This window comes from Fulmarus glacialis, unplaced genomic scaffold, assembly GCF_000690835.1.
Source record: "Fulmarus glacialis isolate BGI_N327 unplaced genomic scaffold, ASM69083v1 scaffold13830, whole genome shotgun sequence".
In the NCBI taxonomy this organism is placed as follows: domain Eukaryota; kingdom Metazoa; phylum Chordata; class Aves; order Procellariiformes; family Procellariidae; genus Fulmarus; species Fulmarus glacialis.
The window spans coordinates 5,546-28,768 of NW_009185877.1; the positions used below are offsets into that span (position 1 = coordinate 5,546).

Genomic DNA, 23,223 nt, shown 5'->3' on the forward strand with positions numbered 1-23,223 from the left:
TTAGAGCACTTGGGCTAAAAGGATTGAAAGTATTTATTTAAAACAAATCAATTTCAAAACAAACACTGATGTTCATTGAGTTCATAAAGCAGATTAAGTTACTTTATAGTTCTCAGAATATAGTGCAATCTCTACTAAAATGCATTACATTAGAGCTTATATTCTTAGGCACTCAGGACAAATGTTATATTTCAGTTTCTATTACACAGCAAAGTTTGCTGAGGTATTGCAAAGATTTCCCTCCCAAAAACAAGTAACAGGACAAAGCAGAGACCATGATAAATAGACACAAAGAATTAACATAACAAAACCATCACTGTTATTTTTAGCAGTAAGTTACACAAAATATGAAGGGACTGACACTGGCTTAAGATTTTGGTGCCAATGAAAACTGCTACCCTCAGTCCAATAAAGCCACTCTGAAGTACTTTAGTATATACTCCATAAATTTTTAATGCCAAATATTCCATATCCTTATCTAATGGTTGAAATATGTTGCCTTAGCTTAATAAGGAACCTGTGGGTAAAAACAAAAAAGAAGGGCAAAACTATTAGGCATTCTTCAGATATGAGTGAGTAGTTACAAGAACATGGGAAAACAAGTGGCCTTGAAGAAAGTAACCTTCCCAAGAGCTCACCCAACTGCACAGAAAAAGATGCTCTTCAGCTTATGTTAAGTAGTAAGGTGGAGGTAAGGGAGTGAAGACAACAATTTAATTTCACATCTGCATGTCGCTGAACCACTCTGTACTGTGAAATACCCCTCACAGAGTCTGAGGGCTTATATACTAAAAGCACACATGCAGATTTTGGCTGACATAATTATTTCCTTGTACGTTTTGCTTGGCTACTAGCAGTTAGATTAAAAGAATATTTTCATCTTCCAAAGGCTGGCTTTTATCTTCAGCAAACACTTGTCAATTCTGGAGGGGAAGAACTGAGGAGAAAAATCCAGATGGACCAGAGGGGTGAATATAGTTTATCCACAGGGTAATCATATTGCTCGTAATATTGAGCTCACTTAAAATGCTTTTCTAATTACAAAAAAATAAAGATTATTTGATAAGGCTTTTACGTTTCCTGTCCAAAAACTTATATGTATTTTTTCTTTCCAAGATGAAGCCCAACATTTGGTATGAGGTCCATACAGCTCAATAGTATTTAAGTGTCTAAATCTCACTGATTTTACTGGTGAAAAATCATTAAGTGTTTAACCTTGCATGGATGCCATCACAGAACTTGTAAAATGCTACAGTGCCATAAATACATTTCCGTAAATAGTATGCACCTCTTGGGAGTTTTCAGTTTTCTCCAAAGTGCTAGCAAACAAGCTTCTTCTAAAAGTTCCACCTACAAGAGAAGAAAACAATTCTAAAAATAAGCCTGAATAGCAAAATCAGTTTTAGGATGAACACACCAATTAAAAAGTTAGCAAATGCCTGAAATGGGAAAAATGCCGCAATTGCATAAAGTGGTTGCCATGCATTGCAAGTTTAGCATGTGAAATCCTAAAGAAGAGGAACTAAAAATTCAGCTGGTACTCATGAAAAGGGTGGACAAACACATGGACAAACTGACAAATTACATCACAGTGCAAAGCACACACAACTTCGAAAAGAGTACTAGGAATGCAAAATGTTACATAGCTTCAGTGCATCAATACCTTAAATTTTTGTTTCCCCAGTAGCTTACAATGGATATGCAAGAGCTCGACTCAAAAGTTTTGACTTCAACTATCAGCTGTATATCTACTACTTTTTTTATGTGCCACTAAGCATATTTTAAATAAACTTAACTGATGAAATGGAGTCTGCTGAGAACATGGACCTTGGAGACATGGAGAAGACATGCTACAACTTCAAATGATGCAGCAGCAAGACACTAGGATAAGCTGAAACACTGTAGAGGTCACTTCAAGAAAATACTAAGAACATGTCGGTTTAGGGGAAAAAAAACCCTGAACTCGAGAGTAGCAGTGAACACAAGCAACCAGCAATATTACGTCATTCAGGTACTGCCCAACCCAGGAATTCCATCTCATACAGGAACTCTCAGTAACAGCAGTTAAAGTCAGGCCACAAAGCGCAACTCTACTGCCTCCAAATGCCAGAACAAACCTTTTCTGGCAGCAGTTAAACAGATATTTGTGTCTGCCTTCTTCCTCTGCATCTGAAGATCTGAGCCAAATTCTCCAAAACTATATGCTTTTTATTATACATTTATTGGCCGGAGGCACAGAAGTCTTAAATGTTGCTTATCTGTTCAGTTTCAGTATATTAAGCTATAATAATTTATTAGAAGTCTGAAATCAGTAATTGAAATAAAGGTCTAACTACTACCTGTTTATATGTGAACAGCTTTTCATGGCAGTAGACAAAAACTGATCTAGAACCATGCTAGGGAACAGTGTATCATAGTCTTTGAAGCAAGATCTGTTTATTTTTTGTAGTGCACATGAAACAGGCCTGGCTAGTTTCCCAGATGATTTACAAAATAGTTCTGTTGGACTGGAGAGACCTTTACAAGAGATTCCACAGAGCCATTTCTCTGCTATTAGAACATTTGTTTTCAGAAAGGGCAATAGTTTAATCTTAAGGGAGGTTCTAAAATAACAAGCTGCCATAGATGGGTATTTAATTTTTTTATAGCTATACTATCATAGCTCCCTAGAGAACAGCTTATTTTTAGATTAAAGTAGTAATGGTTTAAATTTAGAGAACAACTTTTAGGTAATTAACAGGGAACAGCTTTCTTATTTAGGAGAGGAAAGAACAAGTTAGAAAGAAAACTGGACTACAAAACATTTTTAAAGTGATTTCAAAAGATTATTTTTTTCTTTTTTTTTAATTTAAAAAAAGAAAACAAAAAATCTTTTGAAATCAAAGTGCACTGGAATTTACTTTATTTTCACATATGCCCTTTTTATTTCTAATGTTTAAAGAGAAGATAACTAATCTGCCTTTAAATCAAAAATCAGATTACAAACGCTACCATTACAGATATGGAAACGCAAAAAAAATAGTCACAGGAGTAACAAAACAATTAGCTGGGCATGAAAATGCCAATGCAGCCAGTGAAGGAAGAGGTTATCTCCTATTGCATTTAGCTAATATGGATTAGCTAATATGGATTTTTAAAAAGAGAAGAAAGGAAAAAGAAACCACACCAACAAAAAAAACCCTGAGCACAGAACATAATTCTGAATCAGAAAACAAGAGGTAAGTTTGCCTTTCACTGACATCTGTAGATTCTTCACAGATTACAGAGCAGCAATGAGACAGCAGCCACTAGAAAGCTATGATTTGCCAAAATTTGCGACAGAAAAAAAAAGCAAAACAAAAAATCCAACCATCTTTACAGTCTATCACCTACCTCCAAGGCAGGGCCAGCTGTATTTACACTGGCTTTGACAAGCACTTGTCCAGTCTGGTCTTACGACTGTCCAGCAAGAAAGATACGACAGCTTATTCCAACTTCTTAATTTTTGAAACCTGAACTCCACCACCTTGCAAATTAGCCTACTATTTACCTTCTTACCCGCTGAGCAAAAAGAACAATTTACTTCATTACCCTCCACAGCTTTTTAAACATTTGGAAGCATACCACATCTCTAAGTCTTTCTTCCTCTACGGTAGCGGTTCCAAAAAATTGGGTATAATTTAATGACAAGGCACACAGTCCAAACAAATACTCTCTGCTTAGTTCAACAGTCATACCTGTGCTGCCAGTAAAGGTTGGGAGTAAGTATCCCATTGCATACCAGCTCTCTACTTTGTCTTCTTTTCTAAACTGACAGAATTACAGAATGTTTCTTAATGAATAAACAACAGATACAAAGAAAAGGCCCCATCTTGCACCTTGGCCTTTCAGAATTTAACCTCAAGACACGCGAGGGGTTTGGGGTCTTGTTACATTTTTAAATATACCCAATTTCCACTTCTGCATTTCCCTCTTATATTTGAACTTACTAAGAGTTTGAAACTGACACAACATGACTTTATCCTCTCTCTCAGCATACAGAGAGTTTGGTACTGTGCACTTGTTGACTTTCTTTAAATCCAGTGCCTTTATTTTGTCATCCCAGAACCCTTTCCTCCCCAAGGGTCAAGCTCTGTATTTTGCATCACCTCTGCGTGAAATCACCTTTCCCCTTCAGATTATCAATCAGTGTGTCATCAGTTACAAGCAAACCATATTAACTTACAGGTTTTTTCCCCCCAACATTCTTAACTGTTAAAAAAAAAAAGCAGTCAGAGGTGCATTCCAAAACCATGCCAGACATGTTTTTGACGTGCTTAATGGGGTACCTCAAGCAATTCACTGAAGTTTAATGACTCACAAGAAAACCCCAACCTCCTGGCTTAGTAACCTACCAAAGATCCCTGCAATACGAGCATTTTCATGAGTCTCCATTCTTATTAGCCAAAGCTCCACTCATCTATCAGGGAAGTATCTAGTAAGCAATCGCCTTATACAAGCACACAGTACAGGGCAGCAAGCATAAGGAAGAAGCACTGTAGTTATTCCAGTGATGCAGCTGCCAGCAGCATTTGTTTCTTTTAGGTAACAAGTACATTTCCACTAGATCTGAACCTAGATCATTTATTGCCAAAAATTAATATGCAGATGTTCTATTTCTTGGACCAGTGATGCCACCTCCACAAAGTAGTTTTTATTTCAACTAATTACTCTAATTACAGAGTCTCAATAAACAATTAGATAAGAATTTGGTGGATAATTTAGCCTTTACCAATTTATCATTAACTGAGCGATCAAATATAATTTTTGCAGGCTTCTATAGAAACTTTTGAAATTGAAAGATGAGTTTTCATGCAGAACTGATACATTTTCAACTTCATTTCTCTTTACTGATTACCTTCACTTATTTCACAACATACTACTTTCAATATGAGTTCCCAACATTTGATACCTGCAGTTTACTCTGAGCTTCTCCTCTCTTGCATCTCCTGTTTCACAGGCGTGGCAGGCATATCACCATTGACACTCTCCACACCAGTAACAGACATCAAGCTTTTCCGTTCTTTGGAATTCGATTTGTGCTCCACTTTTGTGACTCTAAATCTGAGGTAAGCGAAAGAAAGATTCAATTGTATTTCCCCAGAGATTAGTTAGATCGTTCTCAGTACTCAGTGTATGGACAGGAACATGTTTTCAGGTCCAAAGACCTAGATGCCAGAGCAGACACCTGCACAGACCCAGCTTCACTTCAGAGCAATCTTCCTTCCTGCTACCTACATGTACTTTTAATACTCACTGCTGCTGAATCACACTTTCTCAGGGAATTGTGTTTTAAAGCAGAATCCACAGGTTGCATACTACTACTTAGAACAGTAATTTTCTAAGACAACTACAACATAAGCTAGGAATTAAAAACAACGAAACAGAATGAAGTGGTTTCTATAGCTCACACTTACCTGAGAAATATCAAATTCAGAAACAGAGGAATTTATTAGTGTGCAATGCTTGTTTCTTTTTAGCCAGTATCAATAGAGTAATAGCTTTGGATTTATACCCACAGTAAATACCCATCTATTTACATAGTTCTTTAAAAAAAAAAAAACACCACCAAAAAGTCACATTTACTTCTTCCAGAAATAACTTCAGTCTAATGGTAATAGGGTTACAAAAAACAATCACTGACGCTATAAACAGAGTAGAATCAATAGATATCTGATCCAACACGGCCACTGTAGTGTCCCTAAGAAAAGTATACAATAAAATGACCTAAGACTTACCTTCCCACAGAAAGAACTGTAACTTCTCCAAGACGACTTCTTCTGTGCTCTTTAGATTTGTGAGCTGGCTTTATAAGGTGCCATCGTTTGTGGCTACAACGAGTACAAACATCCTTTTCTGCTACTCCTCCAACAGTATGGAAGTGATGGCCTTTGCAGCTGTGTTTAAATGGAACAGCACCAGGTGACAAAGGAGACCCTGGACTCGTTGGACTCCCAGGAGAAGTAGGAGATAAAGGACTGTAGGAAAAAAGTATAAAGGAAATGTAATGTTTACTATAAAATTCTGTTTCTTAAAAAGGAAAAAAAGGATAAAATATAACCTTCAGTTATGTCTAGTGAATAGCTAGCTTTTTCAGGGACCGTTTATTTGTGAGGATGTCTGGTTTAAGATTCCCTCCAATATCGCATTTTTGCAGTTAAATCACTTCCATAAATTAATTCAGCTGCAGTCATGTTGTTAAGATAACTAACACAAAGGGCAAGGAAATGAAAAAAAAAAATCAGGCTAAAACATAAGAGAACAGGTTACATGAACTTACACTGATGAAGACATCTAATGAGCTGATACACACTTGGAGAACTATGGAAAGTATTTCAGAATTGTTACAGTATCTCTAAGAACTCACAGAAGAGCATAGTCCCACAATACTGCAAAGAGGCAAAACTAAAATGTCTACTATGAAGAGAAAAGGAATCAGACCATTCAGCTTAAGCTTCAGAAAAATGTTTTTTTAAATAACCTAGAAAGAAAAAATAGTACAACCACCAAAAGGCATTTATTGAGAATATCTAATCAAATCCATCTAATTTTTTTCTAAAACAGAAAAGTAGATAGCATAGATAGAAACCAGAAGATGTACTTTTTTGGACTTCAGCATCATTTTTGACACTGTCTTGCAACACATTCTCCTAAAGCAAGCTAGAGCTCAGTGCATTAAACGTGAAATTACTGTAGCGTAAGGTAGCACACCTTGTTTAAAAAAAAAAAAAAAAGAAGAAAGGAAAAGACATACCAGAAAGTTATGTATCAGTAGCTTACTATGAAACTGGAAAGACATACTAAATGTGGTTATTCTGGTCCTGATGATACTCAGTGTTTTAAATAGTTCCTTGGGTAATGGAATAGAAGAATAGCTAAAATACCCATAAACTTTGGGTAGCCCATAGTAACTGCAGAGGACAAGATGAGAAATTAGGATGATCAGAGGAAAGCATGTGTGAAAGACACATTCACACATACATAAATCTTACTAAAAATACTGGATGTATTGCAGTAAGGGCAACACAAATTTCAGTGCTTTAGCAGAAAAACTTTACAAACCCAGATTAAAAAGCAACTAGACAGATGATCATTCTTCAGAAAAAGAAGGTGAAGATCACAAGCTGAACATGAATCATTATGTTGTTCCTTAAAAAGGACAAATTTTGCAGTGGAAATAACAGGAATATAACCTGCAAACCTAAAGTTACATTACTCAGCATTAATCACGCCTCAGCTGATAGTTCCATTCAGTTTTAGAAATGTTATTTCAAGAAAAATAGTAACAAACTGAAGAGACTCCAAAGGAGAACAGAAAGAACAAATTAAAGAAATAAAACTTGCCGTAAAAGACTGGAGTTACTTGGACGCTTATTTTCAAAACAAAAATATCGACAGAAGACATTTAATGGTCTTCAAATAAGTAAGAGAACACTATTAAGGGAAATAAAATCTGTTCAACATCTGAAGCAAAGACAAGAACTAATGGCTTTAAGTGGCAGAAGTACAGATTTTACTTAGCCATTACTATTCCTATTATTAGGAAGCATTTCATAGTGCACCAAACTTAAAGAAATACAGTGGATTTGCACTTGAGTTACTAAAGCTTTAGGAGTATCTGTCAGAAATTATGTAAGAGCAAACAATCATTTTTCCCTTCCCCTTACTTTTTGTATTTTAATTCACCACCGAAACAATAGTCTAAAAGTTCCAACATCACACATGCCTACGCAAAAAGATTGAGTTAAAACTCAAACAAATATTTCTGCTGCACCATAAAAGTTTAAAAATTATTCCTATACATGAGAAGAACTCCTTTCTTAAGTTCAATTTTTTTTCTTCAATAACCAAGCCTCTCACCATTAAAGCAGGTGATAAACAGTTGCATACTCAACTCTGTTTTGCTAAAACACTTCTTTTATTAGTGACACAGTACTACTTGAACCTTCATCTTCTCTGCCTTGAATATGAACAGTGTTAAATACGAAGAGTATTTAGAGTAATACAGATATAGTTTAAAGGTACTTATGTACAGATGTAAGTACTTTTACACAAATGATGCATCTGCAACTCAAGGGCTGAACCACTTTCTCTACATAACTCTAAATAGCTGTGTAGTGAAATAAATAAGAGGTAGGTCAGCCAATGTATATTACCACAATTAAAAAGAAAAAAGTAAACCAGAAGGAGACATAGAAAGAGATGTCTATTTTAAGTTAGCATCCATACAAATGAAACGAGCACTGCTTCTATTCTTTCAAGTCAGAGTAGGTTTGGACTAAGCCAACTTGTAAGTAACTTCACCGTAAATGAGTATTTGCAGCCTCTGTAAATCTTTAGCCCAAAAAGCAGTAAATCCGTATCACACACCTAGAACACATAACCAGAAGAGCCAGTTACTAACCCAGGGCATACATTAAAATTTAGTGACTCAGAGACACCACAAGAAAATCAAAGTATTATCATCTTAGCTGATAACTCAAGGAAGTGATGTGGTCTTAAAAGTCCTCAGGAAATAAAATACTTTGAAAGGGTACGTGCTGAGTTGCTTCAGAAAACATGCATTAAAAAGATGAGTAATTACCTTTCAGGTTCAAGGACACTGCTATCTGCTACCATGGCCTTTAACACATCAGCATTTGCTGCAATGAGAATAAATAGAACTCTTCAATAGCGTACGGCTTCAACTTTAGAAAAAACAAACAGCAAAATTAAAGGTCCTCAAAGAAATTTCATCTAAAAGAAAGATGACTGCATTATATGTATCTCCAAAAAGACATGAAGGAAAATTGTGCAAAAAAATGTTAATATAATTCTATGGGATTTTCTTAACATGAGCTACTAAAATTACGGTTCATATTGCACTCAAAGCTCTGCCCCAATACAAGCCATATAACGTAGCCATCTGCACAACACTCCCAAAGATCTCTGAAAATTTTAAAACATCCATTTGACCACAGAAGTATATCACCTCACATGTATAAAGCAACTTCAGATTAAAAACACGGGTTTAAGTGAGCCCTACAAAATGCAAATTAATTATCAGCCAAGAACTACTGATTGCTCACATATTCTAAAAAACACATGGGGTACCTAATCCCAACCTCGAGGAAAAATACACAAGCTCAAAGCCCTAACAGTTATGGGGGGAGGGAGTGTGGGGAACAAACCACACAACACAAACAAACCCAAAAATACAACTTTTCCAGAGGACTAGTCTTCATTCAGAAGTAACTCAAAGCCAGTTCAATGCTCAGGAGAACATCGATTTATACAAATGTAAAATTAAAAGGCTAAAGGTTCTTGTACTGTAAAAACATATAGTCTCCTAAATGTTTCTTCTACTGGGCAAATACGTTCTGAACTAACCAAGCATTCCATGGTGTCCTGGTACCGGCTGGAACAGAGTTAACTTTCTTCCCAGTAGCTGGGGGGTGTGCTGTGTTTTGGGTTTGGTATGAGAGGAACGTTGATGGCCCATTGATATTTTGGTTGTTGCCAAGTGGCACTTGCACCGGCTTCCCATGCTTTGCCAGGTCCATGGGAAGCTGGAGGCGGGGAGCATAGCTGGGGCGGCTGACCCAGCTGGCCAATGGGGTATTCCATACCATGTGACATCACGCTCAGTATATAATTAGGAGGCGTCGCCCGGGAAGAGGGTGCTCTCATGTCTCAGGACTGGCTGGGCGTCGGTCGGCAGATGGTGAGCAGTTGCATTGTGCATCACCTGCTTTGTATATTCTATTATTGTTATGATTGTTATTACTACTGTTCTACTTTGTTTTATTTCCATTATTAAACTGTTTTTATCTCAACCCGCAAGTTTTCCTACGTGTGACCTCCTGATTCACTCCCCCAACCCACCGGAGGAGGTGGGGGGGGGCGGTGAGCGAGTGGCTGTGTGGGGTTTAGCTGCTGGCTGGGGTTAAACCACAACACATGGGCTGCTTAACTGTGATTTTATTTTTTCAGTCATATCTTCTTCTTTATCCTTTACTTTGCACACACAGCGCATGAAGATAAAATGTCCAAAATTCAACGTTAGTGCTAGTCTACCCTATTGTCTCAGTTATGCACAAACTTTTCATCAGAAAACAGCTGCAAGAATCGTTTCAAGACAGAAAGTTTAGTCTGGTCAAAACATAAAAATTTCACATGCTTTAAGCATTGCCATTAAGAAAGCAACCTTAAGATTTTACTTCACAAACAAAACAAAATAATGAACCAAAAAAAATCAAACACCCAAATAGTTAAAATATCAAGAAATGCGTGAACCAAACTTACCATACAAAATAATTTTCAGGTAAGCGAAAAACTTCCCTATTTTGTTTGAAGTTATTACCTTCTGAAGGCAATCTCAAAGAGTTAAGCATGTACAAAATAGTTATTAAATGAAAACACATTAACATACCATACTTCAGAATATCTGAAAAAACATATTTGTTATAGCACACCATCACAAAGGCTCATAAACTTCAATATCACAATACTATACCTTCATTTTTCATAATGTAGTTAACAATTTGTCCCACAGTGTCGCTATTCTCATTTATAGTTTCATTCATTTCTGTGTAAGGAAATAAATCTGTTGTCAATATTTTGGCCTTCCGAATCAAGAATTATTTTAAAACAAAGTAAAAACAAAAAAAAGAAAGCCAAAACAAAACCAAAACAAACACCAGCAGAAGTTACATTAAAAAAAAAAACCCGAGATCTATTGTCACTTTGGAGGGAAAGCTTAGATAAGACCTTTTAGTCCTTATTCAGGAAAAAATACAAACACAAGTTTATGGAATCTACACATGGGCCCTAACATATTTATCTAAGACTTGAATAAACTCAGTATTTTCACAAGCATACGTCAAAATTCTTTCTCTAGCTAGTTAGGAGGACACAAACAAGAGAGCAGTATTTCTAATCCTAACAATAGGGAGGAAAACAACAAAAAAATCATTAAACTGTCTCAAGTCACAATTTTAAAATAGCTGTTATCAGCACCTACATCTACAAGGACATAACATTTGATTTTTTTAATTAATAAACAAACCAAATTCTCATACGATTACAGGAGCAAGGGATTTAAGAAAGAAACCTCATGACTATACTTAATACTTTCGGAATCGAATGCACCCATTAACGATACTGGAAGCTTCCCCAGAACAACCTCAGAAGGCAGAGAAAGATCGGGGAGAGAAACAGAACAATGAAGAGGCACAGCTCTGCCCTTCCCTAATAACTGTTATGACTAGCTTTATAAAAAAAAAATTAAAAAAAAAAAAATCACAGGATTGAGGCAAGTCTGATAGGTGAAACCCTAAATTTGTCTAAGTAGTAAATTAGGGGCTTCCCCATCTCTACACACACGCTCATCTTCATCCTAGTACCTGCAACTTTGCAATACAACTTAGACACAGCTACTTCCCCAAACTAAGACCTAAAAGTTGTTCCCCTTTCATTAACACTCACCTTGCTGTTGCCACTCACTGTGTACATGCTGCAGGCAGTAACTGCTTAAGAACATACTGACCCATCATTAATGCACCACATGGCTCTACACTTACCACAGAGCCACTGTAATTTGCACTTATTATGAACCTACTGACAGTAATTAATCGGGAGAAAGAAAGGGGCCCAAAGTATTTACATGTAACTTGGCCCTTGTATTTACTTAGCCAATGCTAGACTGGGTTACGATAGTCCTTCCCAAGTGATAATACTCTTCTCTTGGTTTTTTTTTTTTGTTGGTTTTTTTTTTTTTTTTCCAAGTAAGAGTAAATGGGAATAAAGAACCATAAAAACAAGAGCACAAATGAACAAACATTAGAACAAAAACAAAGGTATAGCTAAGAAAAAAATCATAAGCAGCACACATTACATAAAACAGAACATACAGTCAGTCCAAAGGGATGAAAGGGGAGATGAGAATGACAGCACAACAGGAACAAATTAAGATTGCTAAACATAAAACTAAGATTTTAGGCTTTAAACAGCAGCTTTTTGTCACTCCTCAGATAGAATCATGTATTACAATACTTTGTTGCTAACAGCATATGGAATGCAGAAAAGCAATCTGGTGACTCCAATTGCAGTGTGTAGTTGCAAACAAATATACTGGATACTTTGATCCTTCTGTAAGCTCTTAACCGATGTTAGAGGACTTGCATGGGAAATTGGAACACTCAGAGTTTTGACTGGCAAAGATCAAAACCCAATAGACATATAATGGTAATAAAAATATTTTTCTTAATATTGTTTTGATGTCAAATATAGACAAAGAAATGACAGAAGTGTCACAATAAATTATTCCATAGTAGTTGCAATGTACAGAAATAGGTAGTTGTTTATTAGACTTATTGATTACCTATTTTTTCATCAAGTTTTTCTTCTTCTACTTCTTCAGCCTCTGTTGTACAACGATATCCTTTTTTCTTAAGGACATGACAGACGAGGATCCCCAAGAGACCCGTGATGAAGAAAACGGGAACCAATGCAAAGGCAATATACTCTAGGTGTTCAGCCTTGCCATCACTGCCATCAGTTTTAGTTGTCAAAGTAGTTGTCTGTAAGCCGTAGCTTGACAAAACCTGGAGAAACTCTCCATTACCTAAGTAAACAAATAAACACAGTTATTACCATACACTGTAAATCACTTGAAAGCATTTAGAAAATTACAAGCATGACCGAATCTCCATTGCATCAATGTGATGTACCTTCTGTGGTGACTGGAATGGGCAACACATACTCTACTGACTGAGAACTCACACGTGTAACAGTAGATATTCCCTCTTCATAAAACCATTACAAAACATCTAACATGCAAAAAAATCACATGATATTTCTTCAATGTAACAGTGAAGAACAAACAATATTCTAGCCCGATAGGCTTGTAATCTCAATAAGACTTGCATATTTCACAGAAGAATACCACCACCATTGCTCCTTGTTCCCATCAGTGAGGAAAATGCCATACCATTCCTTCGGTCCTACGTTCATATAAGATCGCTAAAAAAACATGGATCCTTCCCTAATATGAGAGTACAGTAAGTACAGGATTTAGTATTGACCCCTGCCAAGAAAAAGTATCAGGTGTGAGAGAAACAGCCTTTATTTTTTTCTTAAAAGTGGGATTTCACAGCACGAAAGAAAGAACATTTACACTCTACTCATCAGCATAAGGTGGGCTCATCTTTCACTTGTTTAAGATTTGGAAACCATTTTGTATTTAAACTTGAAACAGGATGGGAAAGAGGCTTTTCTTTTTGTTTGCAAAGAGTTGCAGCGTAGGCACACACTAACTCCATACCCACAATTAAGCATTTTTGTTTCAATTAAGCTCTGAATTTAACAGATATATTCCATGTTATAGATCAGGCTTTTGAACTACCGAAAGTATAGAATATTTACATTAGAAGGGATCTCCGAAGTTCATTAGTCCAAACGCTGCTAAAAGCAGCTCTGATTAGATCAGGTCGCTCAGGTAAGCTCCATCTGAAGGATGGACATTCCACAACATTTCTGGGCAACCTGTTCCAATATTTGCCCACTTTTATGGCCAATATATACAGATAAATTAAAACCTCAGTACCTTCTCATATATCAAATACAAAAGTACACAAGTTCAACTGTTCAGCTAAATCAAAAAATACACATTTGCATACTCAAAATTCCTTCTGAGCCTCTGGAGTTTATATACACTCCCCACCCTATATAAAGATTTAAATATTACTCTTCCAACATGCAAGAATATTCCTGCATTTCTACTCTCTGTTCTTCTCCTCCACTTCACCTGAAAACAATTCTTTTGAAGTAGGAAAGAACGACAACAAAAAAAGACCAATTAAAAAAAAAATCTAACATTATTTCAAGATATCTTCCATCTGCTTGTATTAAAATGGACAAGGCAATTCAGAATCATTCCATTAATCAATCGGGTTGAAGGAGTGAAGACTCATTTACATGACAGTGACACTTTCACAACAGATATTGTCCAGAACAATCAAATCCTTCCCTTTAAAAAAATAATGGAAGCCTCCAGAAAACTGCCAAAAGACCATTATTCCACAAACACCTCTACTACATTGGCTATATAACTAAGTTGTATTTGAAAAATACCAATAAGGTGACAGAGTTAGGTAGAAGTTAGGTATTTACCTTAGTTTTCTTTATATCAAAACACTAAACCTTATATTTTTGAAGTATTTCTGAATTTTTCAGGACCGTCTTGAATTGTCAGTTCAGTAGTAATACACAAGACTTGCTCAAAGTGAAAAAACAGTGGAACTTCTTTGAAATAACAATTGATAAAACCCCAAATAGCAAAAAGAAAAAAGATGTGTTAAACATTTCTCTAAGCTAATTTTCTAGACAATAGTAGAAATGCAGAAAAATTGAAAGAAATGCAAACAAACAACTGAATAGGTCACGAGGCTAAATGTTAAAACAAAAATTCAGGATATTTGCTTTGGACAAAGCCAGGTGGTCTAGCTTGCTCCCAAAACCAAGAGAGAAACCTATTCACTTTTAAGAGAGGCCAGCAATCCTACAGATAATTGTATGCAGAATTTACTAGACAAATAACCTTTGGAAACTTTAACAATTGAACAATATATACAATTCAACACTTTAAGGCTGCAATTGTTTTACACTACAAGGAAACAAAAGACAGGAAAGGGTAATGGACACAATCATATAACTGAGAAAGTTGATCTTACATACAGTTTATTTGCTTTCTAAGAATTTATAATTCATGTTTTAATATACCAAAATAAAATAGTTATCTTTTTTTTTTTGCTAACTCATCAGGTAGCAACAGCTACATAGTCCCTCATTTAATCACACAAAATAACTTAATTTACTTCTGAGGCAGGAGAAAAGCCATCATACCAGAGAAGTATTACTTTGATGACTACAACATCTCAGAACCTAAGAAATCCAACTTAAACAGTATACATCACAAGCTCAGAAGGGTACTAATAAATAAGCACCCTTCATGGTCAAATATAAGCCAAAAATAGGCAGATGCCGCACATTCCCATTCATTCTTGAAATGGAGAAAGACCTACTACACTATTTCTAACACATCAACAGCCACTTACTAGTCAAGCTAACGGGTGGAAGGGCCACAAAGTGAATCCAACTCAACTTTTTACGCTTTCTGCCTCTCTTTGTGGCAAAAGTGGCATGCATTGCCCACACAAATAACATCCCCTAGCATTTTCTCCATAACTGTTGTAGGTAATTCCTACTTCAGACCTAGAGAGCAAGTGGGTCTTATTGCATGGCTGAAGGCCCATGCCTCAGACTCTCCAAGTTGTGGTTCATTACAGTTTCTCCAGATGCATAGTGGCTTTAAGAGGTCCCTTCCCCTTCAGTCCTCTGCTACCCCCCTGGCTGTGCTCCTGACAGACTGTAGCCCTGAAAACAGTTTTAAACTGGGTTACCGAGTTGACCACAGTTTAAGAAAAAATGCCTCAAGAAGTCTTCAGTTTTTAAGCAGTCATTTTGCTGAATCAGTATAGCCTGTGGTTTGGCAAACTGCTCTATCAAGACAATTAAGAGACTGAGTAAGCTGAAGTGGAGAAATAAGCAACCATGAGCAAGGATAGATGAATACATCTAGAACAAGCTTTCCTTAAGTAACTGTAGTAACATGGAGCCATAGTCTCAGAGTATGCTCCAAATATAAGCGCAGGAGGATTAATTACATGTAAAAACAAGTATAATGTCCTACATAATTATTTTTAAATCATCAACCTGAAACCCCATCAGCTTAACACAGCCACTAGAAACAGAGATACAATTTAAAATACAAAGCTGATTCACAAAGCTGCATACAATCAACAGAAGAAAACAATTATACAAAGGAAATGAGAAAATGGATCCCAAGTACTATTAAATGTTCACAGCAAGCAAGAAAAAATTCTATATAAACCTGAGCCAATATCAAGTTCACAAGGAACTCCAGCGACAGAGCTACATCACATTTTCAGAAGGAAAGATCATTGCTAAGCAATCACTAAATACAATCCCCACCCTCCAAAAAAAGCAAACCCTCAGAAACTACTCAGATTGCCATTCCCAGCCTACCTAATATATATCACCTATAAATGCTTGCATGGTAAGAACCATGGTTTGAGTTTCTTTGTTTTCTGTTTCTTTTTCTACCTACATAATCTGTTTTATGATTTAGTTTAGTACTTCTGCTCGTAGACTGCCACCTGAAACACCAATGAGAAAACCTCATCAGCTACAATCTAATCTGCAGTCAAAAGCTGATGACAATCTAGACAAATTATCAAAGCCTAGATGCAACCTATACAAGCTACAATAAAACAAAAAAAAAAAGCCAGAAGTGTGCCTATACTGGCACTTTTTTCCCCTAACAGAAGGATGTTGAAAAACTCATAATTTATCAGCTGAATACTCTGTACCATAGATAGTCCACTAATTGGATTGAGATTTAAAGAGCTTTTGAACTAGGCAGGAAAACACACTTGAAGTATTTTTTTTCCCATTTAAAAATGCATTAACAAACATAGATACTCCAGCATACCAGCCTATATAGACAAGCCTATGTGATTTTTCTTCAGTTGTCCTTAGATACCTAAAAAACTAATTCTGCCATTAAAATTCAACAAGATACAAACAACTTTGCAAGGTATTTTGCTTATTACTAGTAAAACATTAAATCAATAATATTGCTATATAAATACATAATTTACACAAAGTCCATAAACTGCTTGATGCCATGCATTTTATGTTCAAAGATGTAAAAATTCACTAAAAGCAAACCAAAAGTATCCCACAAAAAATTAATTAGCTGGATCAAATACTTGGTGCTGTGTAACCTTATGAGCAGAGTGAAACACTCCTGTTTCATTATCAAACACCCTACACATACCAAGAAGTCTGCCCTCAAAAACCTCAGCAGTTATGACATAATGCAAAAACAAGGCTTGCCTAGCTGGTGAGCAATATATTTTATGTCCCACGTCACAGCTATATCATTCATTGTACGTTCCCTATTCCCCTCCCCAGAGGCATATTATGCTTATTAACAGACTCCTGATAGTCTACCTCATTCTCACGATGTTGCTTCATAATGGTTTTTAATGACAAGTTCAGGCCATAGCAATGTTCCTTGACTCAAGTCAGTTCATATAGAAATTCATTTGCTTCAGTGTTTTGCTGTCCTGGCATTTTTATATACCTGTCACTGTATACCAGTCTACACATCAAAATTACTTGAAAATGTGATCTAAATAAAAAGATGTAGGAGCAATATTCAGCACGTTTAAAGTGATGCTTAAGCTGTAGATCACAGATTGCATTCATACAATTAATTCAGATCCCATGTACTCTTGTTTGCTTAAAAATGAATATATATTAGGTATTGAACTTCAGTATTGTCTGCCCTTACTTAATCCTTACCTAAAAAGTAAAATATAAGGACAGTCAACCTCAGACAAGTCTTTTACACTGGTTCTAATTGTTACTACCCTGACACATAGTGTTCTTCCATCTCAGCAATGACTCAAGAAAATTTTACAGCACCTTTAGGAAACAGAATATAGGAAGAAAAAAGTTAGCACGTTAATGAAAAAATATTTCATCCTTCATTAAATTGCAATTTTTAAATGGCCTTGACATATCTTTTAACATTCTCTTTAAGCACTGTATTCCCTCCATATTAGTAAAATAATGTTTGACCACAAAAATATTCCAAGACTACAATGTCTTGAAGGCTGTGGTAAAAATAAAGCTGGAGTGGACCACGTAAGCAAAGGTGTTGCTCTGTAACAAACTTTCTTTTCCCTTAGGTTTTATAAACTCACAGAAAAGAGAGACGGGAGTACCTTAGAGAAGTCATCCCGCTTCATCCCACTGTCAAACAGCAAGATTAACTGTACCTAGACAACTACCTGCCGAGCATGGCTAAAGACCCTGCAAAGATAATAGCTTGCCCTCCACACCTACTTTCTTTCTCACTGCAAATGGAGGGTCAGAACAATTCCTTCTTTCGTATCTGCTGCCACAATAACAGATTCTGTTTGCACGGAGTTACAGAATTACTCTTTCCTTGGTTTTAGCTGCATGTACTTGAAAAGATTTCATACTTGGCATGATCACTAGGACCTCCCCAATATGAGCCCCAGTTATCTCAAAGCTTTGCCTTTAGTATTGATCTAAATAAACAATTCTCAAACTTTTCATAAAGCACATGAGAAATCTCTAGAAATATTTAATATTGCTTAAAGAACAACTCAGATTCTTGAAAAATAAATCTTTTGTAACAAAGATCAAACCTGTTTAGTTGTTAAATAAGCAATATGAAACTCATCATTAAAATAATGCATTATATTTATTTTTCTAAATCTCCTATACTAAACTTAAGCATAATCTACATATAGCTGATTACTTCAAGCACATTCCAGTTGTTTTTGTATTGTTTAATTTACAGAAAGTAGCCCATGAACAATGATGTAATCTTCTCTCTGCTTGACTGATAAAAAATCCTATTCGGTTACTCTGGATTTTGCCCATTACACCCATGCCATTTATTTCTTATGGCATGCCTTTTAAAGAACTTTGTTTTCATTTTATGAATTTGATTGTTCTAGCAATCTACCTGCTAAAAATAAGTACATACATATTCACTAACTTCTTCTCCATAAAGTTCAAGGAGTTACATGATCGTATTTCCTGCTTTCAGGCAAGAAAATGAAATGTCGCTATCAATCTCTCAGTATACAGAAACAAACTATTGTTGGCCTTAATGTTAACTAATGTTTAAAGAAATTAAATATGATCAATGCACAACCTATTTAAGTACAAGACAAATAAAATATTCAGATATGGCATATGATCTGCTCAAACATCTCAGCTAAGCATAGCTGGAAAACATGTCTCAGTAGCAACATCAGCTTATGCATTTCTCCCCCTCCTCACCATTAATGTGCCAGTTCACCCATCTGTGGAAACAGAGCAATCCCTTAAGGTTCAAAATAACTTAGACAGAATGTGGTTTGCTTGGGTGGTTTTTTGATTCTTTTTTTTTTTTTTTAATTTTTCTTTCTTTCATACCTGGATCACTTCTAGTTCAATTCACCATGTGGACCTACACACTGTTAACAGGGCATAATCGAAGGACTGCTTAAGGTGGCAATGCCACAAGAAGGAATGGTCAGGCAGCTGCGACCTCAGTTCACCCTGCAAGGAAAAGGCACCTGATGATCATACCTAGTGCTTCATCCTCTCCTGGGGAAGTATACTTTCAACTGCATTAAACTATAACGACACTTCCTACCTCCAGGCCAGACATCTAAGGTGGATGGATGTATGCTTTGATTTAAAGCATTCATTTTAAGTATCATTTAAAGTAAAACTTTTTTGATTTTAAATAACACACTTTTAAATTCAGGCATAAAAATAAAAAAAACCTCGTTTATTAGCTCAATTTCCTACATACACACTAAATACCTCACTCTCAAGAATTTAAGAAAACTATTTTCAAAAACTTACTAAGGTAATGGAGTTTTAGTGAAATTAATTAAATGCCAAAAATGGCCAGCTTATGTCCCTTGGCATTTCAGAAGTGGTGGATATTTTCTTAAAAGAAAGAAGTTCTGAATCAGCTGTTTACTTTCATTCAGTACATTCAACTTATTTAGATACAAAATAAAGCATTCTACTAGAGCTGCAGTAGAGGTTTCTGTTATCAAAGTCTAATTTCATTTTTTAGATTCTTAATTCAAGTGCTTAGCAGCAAATTTGTTTAGAACTCTAATGGTAATTATGTACTGATTTAATACAGGTTTTTAGTTATTTTAATGATAGTAAATTTAGCCAGAACAGTTTGCTATGACTTCAAATTAAATATACTTTTTAAGAGTTATCTGATTTAAATAGTATTTCTCTATTCTGGACACTACAGTCAAATTGCGTTTGCATAACTAAGCAGATGAAATAAGCAATTTCAATCACAAGTCAAAAATATATCACTGCCCAAAACAGACACACACAAAGATATTTAGCAAATGTTTGGGCTTCTCTGCCTTACTAGTAGGGTGGTAGCTACAGAAGAGACCAGGCAAACTAGAAGAGGCAAAGAACAGGTTTAAAAAAAGTTTATTTTCTAGAGGAAAAAACTCTTAAGTGAAGAAAACCTATTGCCTACCATTTGCTTCATCTATTGTTCACGGAAATTGTACTTCAGGGAATATGCACAAACTGAATAACAAAGGAAAAACAGCTATCACCGAAGAGGAACATTCAACAAGTTTGTGAATTCCGCTTAACTTCTAGCTTCCTTGTAGTAATCAGAACCCACAACCAGAAGTGAAATAAGCAGGAAGTCTGATGAGAAAAAGGAAGCCACATGATGAAAGAACATACTGACAACTAGTAACAGTACTGCCAATTGCCTTAGAGGTTAAGCAAGGTTGTTTAAGGTTTGCTGTTAAGAACAGACCTCAAAACCTTCATCAGATTTGTCAAAAGCAGTATCTCAAAAAAGTGAGCAGAAGGATCAACCACATTTCTTTAAAGCTCGTTCTAACTGCACCTACTTTGAGAACACTAATAGTAAGATGCATGCAGCAAGTCTCAGGAATGACCTACCTGAACATAATACCTAACAGCATCCCTACTACCCAACATTGAATTCAAAACCATAAAGCTGCAAGTCTTTCATAGTACCTCAAGCTGGAGCCTGCTAAGAGTCCTTAAATTAGAGGCCAAGTCTTTGGCTCACTGAAGTCACCACAGAAATTGCAATTGTGGGCAAATTTTGCAGTAGGTCCGGAAAAAGAGCTTTCTACTCTGAGAGGTAAGTCTCTGCCCTGGTGAGTTCTTTCCTAATCCCTGTTTATTTCTGAATTACGTGCCCTATCAACGCTTTCAGTAAGTTGCCTGCAAAAAGTTTTAGGCGGGCTTCCCTGAAAGCCTGGGGGTGGGCTGGGGATTCAGAGAAGACCAAATCTAATAAATCATCTGGTCAGTAACCCAGTCAGTCCAAACAATCACACTATGAAGGCATCTGACATTATTAAGAATTCAATGAGAAAAACAATGAAGAGTATCTAGAGCAGTTTTGTCCTGTTGAAAAAGGGAAAAATCGCAATATGAAGGGCAGTAACAGATACGCAGTCCATTCCTTGTATGTGACACAATATGCAGTTGATAATGCTGCAGAAACATATACAGAGACAAAAAGCTCGTGTTTCACTGTTTACCAGTGTTAAAATTGCGGTGCTTATGGTGTAATTGCTTTGGTCACTACTTGCGCAGCACATAGGTCCTACTGCAAAAATACATAGAACTGATGCTTTGCATTTGCATTTCTGTTGGAAAATTTTTCCTCAAATTTCAATTTTCAAATAAAATATGCACTGCATGCAGCTACCACACACATTTAATAAACCACACTTCACCAGTCTGGCTGTTTAAAAAAAAAAAAAATTCCTTCCTGGACACAGCAGATATTTAAAAGTATTCCATATCACGGGTAAATTTACAAGTGCAAGCAGCATCTAGTGAGCAGCATTAAATCAATGCTACCAAACACATTGTATCAATGCATTTATGCAAATTAACATCCACAGTAGTTTAGATGAGTCAAAAATCAATTTTAATCAAAACCAGTATACCTCCTGTGTGAAGAGACAGCAGATAAAAGTGACAGAAATCATTTGGCAAGCCCAGAGGAAGGAGAAGATTCTTTCATAGCTTTCGCATTTCCTGCTAGACTTGCCAACTTTTAGTTTTCATAAGTACAATCCTATTCATCTAGATATACCAGACTGAATTACTGCTATCATTATGAAATCCTACCAATGCACATGGCATACTAACAGTCCTCCAGCACAACTGCCTTCAAGCTCAATAAAGCAACCCTGAGTATAAACATTTGTAAAAAGTTAGTACAAGCCTATGTATACACATCCTTTGGTTTACTGAAACATCTGTTTACACTCTCTTCAAGATGCCAGTAGTAGGCAAACTGTATCATAATCTTGACATGTAGAAACATGCAGTAATATGCCAAAGTAACAACCATCAAAGAGCAAATTAATTTTTTATCTGTTAAAAAATAGTTTACACTAAAGCAATGGAGAAGAGAGAAAAAAAAAAAGATGGTCATGATCAAGAAGAGAAGAAAAATCCACAATTCCTCTCCTCCTCTCACCTCTGCATACAAGACCTGAAAAAAACAAGAATTGGGGCCTCGGGGAGCACTAGCTACCAGTCAACACAAATTTGAAATTCAAGATGCTTAAACTCTTTCAATGAAACCGATTAGCTGGGGGAAAAAAAAAGGTCTGATAATGCTAGTATCTTTAGCACCATTTTACTGGCCCCAGTTGTGCCTAGCAGTACTTATTTCTTTCTGCTCTCCTGAAGAGAAGGATGGACTGGATGACAAGCCTTCCATTCCTCTTGCTTTCAGAAAACAAATAGCAGGTGGTAGATATCTCAATCCTTTCTGACCAAGCTGGCCTGCACCAAGTAATAATTACAGATGTACAAAAGTATAGAAAGACTAGAAACATTTATTGCTTAATTTTATGCTAATAAGTATGCCCATGTTAACTGTTTCCACTAAGTTTAAAGTTTATGCTCAAACAAGCTGGTACACCCTTATCAATGTTATACCACCCCGAGGTAATAAAGCTGATCAAGTTGAAAATCACACCAGGTGAAAGTGAGCATCAGCTTAAACTCAAACATTTGAGAAGCATAGACAACACACAAAAAAGCACTTCAGACTACACAGGCAACAAAATCAGTTTAAAGATTATTAGTACCATAACATTTGGGGTTAGATATAAACAAAGAAAATGTCATTTAAAACTAACTTCCTCTAGCGCTTGTACGTGTGTGAGTGTTCTTCAGAGATCTCAAGGGTTACAGTCAACTGAATTTCCAAAACCTAAACGCTAAGCCAAGTTTAATCTTACAGCAAACAGACGGTGAAGTAGAAGCAATTCTTTGATGCACTTCTACCCTGTGAGCCATCCGACTCCAGCTTAAAGTGAAATCAACTACGGAGGAGTTGCCAGACTCGAGTTTGTATAGTTCATTAGGGTTTTTTCTTTCTTCTTTTCCGCAACTCACGGCCATACCTGACTAAATCAACAGTCCCGGGGGGCACGGACAGCACCGTTTCCCCCAGCCCGCCTGAGCGGGACCCAGGAGCCCCCGCAG

At 36.2% G+C, this 23,223-nt stretch overlaps 1 protein-coding gene across 1 annotated transcript; it reads right to left on the reverse strand.

Annotated features, from left to right (window-relative positions):
• Positions 1 to 1,113: 1,113 nt before the first annotated feature.
• LOC104071491 (RELT-like protein 1) lies at positions 1,114 to 23,139 on the reverse strand. The gene is made up of 7 exons (XM_009582443.1): positions 22,977 to 23,139; positions 12,380 to 12,622; positions 10,514 to 10,585; positions 8,603 to 8,660; positions 5,757 to 5,996; positions 4,931 to 5,082; positions 1,114 to 1,350 (listed from the first exon to the last, which is right to left on the reverse strand). The coding sequence occupies exons 1-6, from the start codon at positions 23,137 to 23,139 to the stop codon at positions 4,938 to 4,940; spliced, it is 921 nt and encodes a 306-aa protein (XP_009580738.1). The 3' UTR covers positions 1,114 to 1,350; positions 4,931 to 4,937.
• Between the last annotated feature and the right edge of the window lie 84 nt (positions 23,140 to 23,223).

Excerpts from the sequence above, each read along its gene's own strand:
- LOC104071491 (XM_009582443.1), bottom strand. The coding sequence starts at position 23,139 with ATGGCCGTGAGTTGCGGAAAAGAAGAAAGAAAAAACCCTAATGAACTA. Across the intron at positions 12,623-22,976 it reads TACTTCACCGTCTGTTTGCT|GTAATGGAGAGTTTCTCCAG; the intron begins GTAAGATTAAAC and ends TTGTTTACTTAG. Across the intron at positions 8,661-10,513 it reads CTACATTATGAAAAATGAAG|CAAATGCTGATGTGTTAAAG; the intron begins GTATAGTATTGT and ends TTCTCATTGCAG.